This window comes from Cynoglossus semilaevis, chromosome 9, assembly GCF_000523025.1.
Source record: "Cynoglossus semilaevis isolate Cse_v1.0 chromosome 9, Cse_v1.0, whole genome shotgun sequence".
In the NCBI taxonomy this organism is placed as follows: Eukaryota; Metazoa; Chordata; class Actinopteri; order Pleuronectiformes; family Cynoglossidae; genus Cynoglossus; species Cynoglossus semilaevis.
Window position 1 is genome coordinate 16,872,126 of NC_024315.1, and position 3,783 is coordinate 16,875,908.

At 40.0% G+C, this 3,783-nt stretch overlaps 2 protein-coding genes across 5 annotated transcripts in view; one reads left to right on the forward strand and one right to left on the reverse strand.

Annotated features, from left to right (window-relative positions):
* The window catches only part of LOC103384209 (glutaryl-CoA dehydrogenase, mitochondrial-like), a 12,602-nt gene extending 11,335 nt beyond the window's left edge, over positions 1-1,267 (reverse strand). The window contains exon 1 of one of the 2 annotated variants that reach the window (XM_025058618.1): positions 1,186-1,267. The gene's annotated coding sequence lies outside the window, so the exon portion shown is untranslated. The remainder of the gene's footprint in view (positions 1-1,185) is intronic. The other variant, XM_025058617.1, reaches the window with a different exon arrangement.
* Positions 1-3,783, forward strand: part of LOC103384210 (choline transporter-like protein 2) — a 19,050-nt gene that overhangs the window by 4,724 nt on the left and 10,543 nt on the right. For 2 of the 3 annotated variants that reach the window (XM_008317643.3, XM_008317645.3), the window contains exons 2-6: positions 2,768-2,816; positions 2,894-2,967; positions 3,049-3,133; positions 3,257-3,341; positions 3,438-3,557. In XM_008317643.3, the coding sequence (XP_008315865.1) occupies positions 2,768-2,816; positions 2,894-2,967; positions 3,049-3,133; positions 3,257-3,341; positions 3,438-3,557 (413 nt within the window). Of the gene's footprint in view, positions 1-1,317; positions 1,401-2,767; positions 2,817-2,893; positions 2,968-3,048; positions 3,134-3,256; positions 3,342-3,437; positions 3,558-3,783 lie in introns of those variants that run through there. The other variant, XM_008317644.3, reaches the window with a different exon arrangement.

Consider the following 3,783-nt stretch of genomic DNA (forward strand, 5'->3'; position numbering starts at 1 on the left):
GGGAGTGTGTTTGTCACTCTCACAGATGGAGCCTATGAACCAGAGGCTGGAGGAAAAAACACTCCAAGCCTTTAAGGAGAAGGAGAAACAATAACAGACCAATAACAGCAGGGAGGTGTCAGTGTTTCTCACATTTTTTGGTATGGATGGAATTATTCATATGAAAAATTTCAAGAAAAATATATATAATATATGTATAACTAAAATATATCCTCATAGGGTTGGTAGATTTTAGTAGTAGTAAATTAATAGTATTGTAGTAGTTAGAAAATATTGATACACTGAAGTATCGCAATATTTCATTTCATGGTACCATATCGATGTTCTACATCACACTTTTTTAGTAACAATTAAAATGACCTTTGACACCAGACCACAACCTGCTTCTTTGTCTGGTCTAAGGACAGAAATCCACTTCCTGACAAATGTTAAGTTTCAATTTTGAAAAAATGAAAAACATCTTTTACAAAGAATCAATTGTTTTACCAGGTTTTCCATCTGATTTGGTCAAATTTGAGGAATTTGCTCATTAATAATGTGTACTTTTATTTAAAAACCAAAACAAATCAAAGGTGACAAAGTTTTAATGACGAAACTTCACTTTGACTTTGACCTCGTTTCTGGTCATATTCTGATGATCAACAGTTCCAAATGTTTCACAGTGGCCTTTGAACAAAGCCAACCTTCTGTTGTGTTGTGTTGTTTATCTCAGTGTCGGTGCTAATGAACTGGTTTAATAACTGTGACATTGAAGCTGTCGGTCACATGATGGAGTCAGTGGGCAAACAAAGCCAGGACATGTCTCAGCAGAGGACATGTAGGACGGACTTATCTTTTATCTCGCTTCCTTCTCAGAAGATCTTTGTTCACTGTGTAGCAGGTTTGGTCAATTTTCAAATCTCAGACGTTGGTTTAGGTTTGAGAAGTTTTGGAATTCACAGCATAAAGATTAATCAGAATATGAACCGGAGGAGCAAGCGCAACGCCCCGTCGATGTTGGGCTGAGTGGCATGTTGTTGTGGTCGCACAACTTCAGCTGTGCAGCTGCAGAAGTACGAAAAAGAGGAAACCACATAACTAAGATGCCGTTTCAGTGGGACTTGTTGACAGTTAATGTGTTAGTAAAAAAAAGGGATAACTTTTATAGCTTGAACCCTCAATGTTTTAGCAATAGTATATACTCACTTCATCGCTGCATCTTAGTGTCTTCTTTAATTCTGCTGAGAGTGCTACCTTATGTCATGGCAGAAACAATATTGACAACTGAAGGAAGTAATGGTCTGACGTTGGAGGAGTGAGAGGTTAACAACAGGAAGGAGACTCAAAAGGAACCAGTGAATGCAGCAGACGGGTGTGAGAGGAGCTAAGTAAGAGCAGCATGACAAAGTACGACAGAGTAGGTATGAAAATATGGATCTGCAGCTTTTATGATCATTCGATTCTGTGTTTCTGCCCAAACATTTAGTGGTTGGTTACAAGTTCTGTTATTGTGTGTTATCCAGTGCGTGATTTGTCCGTGTTTGAGCTGGCGTACATGTACCCGCAAGACTGTGACTGGAACCAACAGGGCTATTTTAAAAACAAACTAATGCTCCTCGATCACGGGGTTTAATCATCTTGGGGACCGGTCTTCTGATTACAGTGGAGGAGGTGTAGATAAAGCCTTACATTATTCAAAGGTGTAATTAAGAAGCCTGAACTTTGCTAACACTGAAGCTTGCTCTCTAGTCCTCTCTCTTTTTTTTTTTGTCTTTTTCGCAAATGTTGACTCAGAGGGTTAGCTCATAGTGATCTCGCGTTTCTTCTCTGTCACGTCTGAGATGTTTCCATGGCAGCTGGCGATGTCTACAGAGATCTGGTCGTCACCAGGGAGCCATTTTGTGGGTTGCTAGGCGTAAGAGTAAGGCGGGTGAATCCTTTTGTGCTGGAGAATCGAATTTCTTTCCTTCAGTAAAGTTTCTGTTTATATAGAGAAGAACCTCAAGGTCCTGTCTACACTTGAACATTCAGATCCTGTTCTGTACTCCTGGAAATATACTGTTCCTCCAGACCAAGGGACACTCTTTTGAGTTTTCCACTGCTTCAGTGAAACATTTTTACACATCTGTTGTTGTTGTCAGTCCACTTTACTGAACATTCATTTAAAAAAAAAAGACCTTCTGTAGTAATAGTGTTGACTTCTTCATCATGTCCAGATTTGTTGGTGATGTCTGGATGTCTGGAGGCCTGTTTTTGTATCTTATCTAACCTTTGACTTGTATGTAGCTGTGTCTGTGTGTAGATAACATAAACACCAGATTTACATTTTTCTGTCACTATTTTACATTTGCTAAAGAGTTTTTTATTTGAACAAATCAGAAGTCAAAGATGTTGTTTTTGAGGAGTCAGTCCTGATGGAGAACAAGGCTGCTGCCCTTGCTCCAGTTTCTAAGTTTGTCTCCCTGAAGCAAGCGTGGGATCTAATTAACTCATTAACTTATTTGAGGCTTTAATTCCTTCTGAGCAATAGCACAGTGCAGCTGATCTAATCTAATTCATAATCCTGTAATGACATTTGGTTCATTCCTCCACCAAACTAAACATTTATTCAGGGACAGAGCAAACACCTCAGTCATAGTCTCATAAATGACGAGTGCCTTTTCATTACAGTCCACGTGCATGTGTTCTTCATCCAATCACTAATTCTCTATGAGTGCACGATTTTCATGAGTGCTTTTTTAAATTTATTTAGTTTTTATAAACTTCACCTTTTTCTTTAAATTCACAGGCGAGTCCAAGAAGTTTGATCCCAATTTCAAAGGGCCGATCCAAGACAGGTGCGTGACTTTAATAACAGACAAAATGTCCTCAGTAGGAGGTGACACTTTCAATGCTTTTGCCTTGTGTGTTTCAGGAGCTGCACAGATGTTCTCTGTTGCATCCTCTTCATCCTGGCCCTTCTGGGTTACTTTGCAGTGGGCATCATTGGTAAGGCTGAACCTTCAGTTCACACAATTTTAGTGGAATTGTTCTCTCTTGTAATGTCAATAACTTCCATGTGTCCTGTAGCCTGGTCTCAGGGTGATCCCAGGAAGGTCATCTACCCCACTGACAGCAGGGGGCAGTTCTGTGGACAAGCAGGGACATCCCTGGAGTAAGTCAAGTCAAGTCAGTTTGATTTGTGTGGGCCAGATTCACTAAACACAGCTCATATTCACTGTGTTGAACACTGCAACTAGAACTTTGACCTTAACCAGTTTTCTCTTTTCACTACCAGGAAGAAGCCATTCCTCTTCTACTTTAACATCCTGAAATGTGCCAGCCCCCTGGTGCTGCTGGAGTTCCAGTGTCCCACCACTCAGGTCAGACACTGAAGGCCCAGCTTGTTGAGGTTCAAGTTGACTTCCTTCATCTGACTCATGCCCACTGTTGTTGTTGTTGTTGTTGTTGTTGTGTAGTTATGTGTGGAGAGCTGTCCGAACAGACATATGACGTTGGTGAAAGCCAAGGTGGGCAGCATGGAGGACCGTGAGTACTACAAACAGTACTGCAAGGAAGGAGTGGACTTTGCAAAAATGGTAAGAAAAAACTTACATTACCAAGTAAATGGTCAGAAAAACACTCATGTTAACTCTGAATATACAGTGCATTTCAATGTATGCACTTAAACAGACAATATTTAACAGAAAATAATTACACTTCAAATGTATGTACATGTTCACAGTGTTGCAGAAATTCTAAATGTTTGTTTCAAACGACTGTGCTTATCAATGTGCCTTTTTTCTGTTTAGCCTAGGGGCCTTT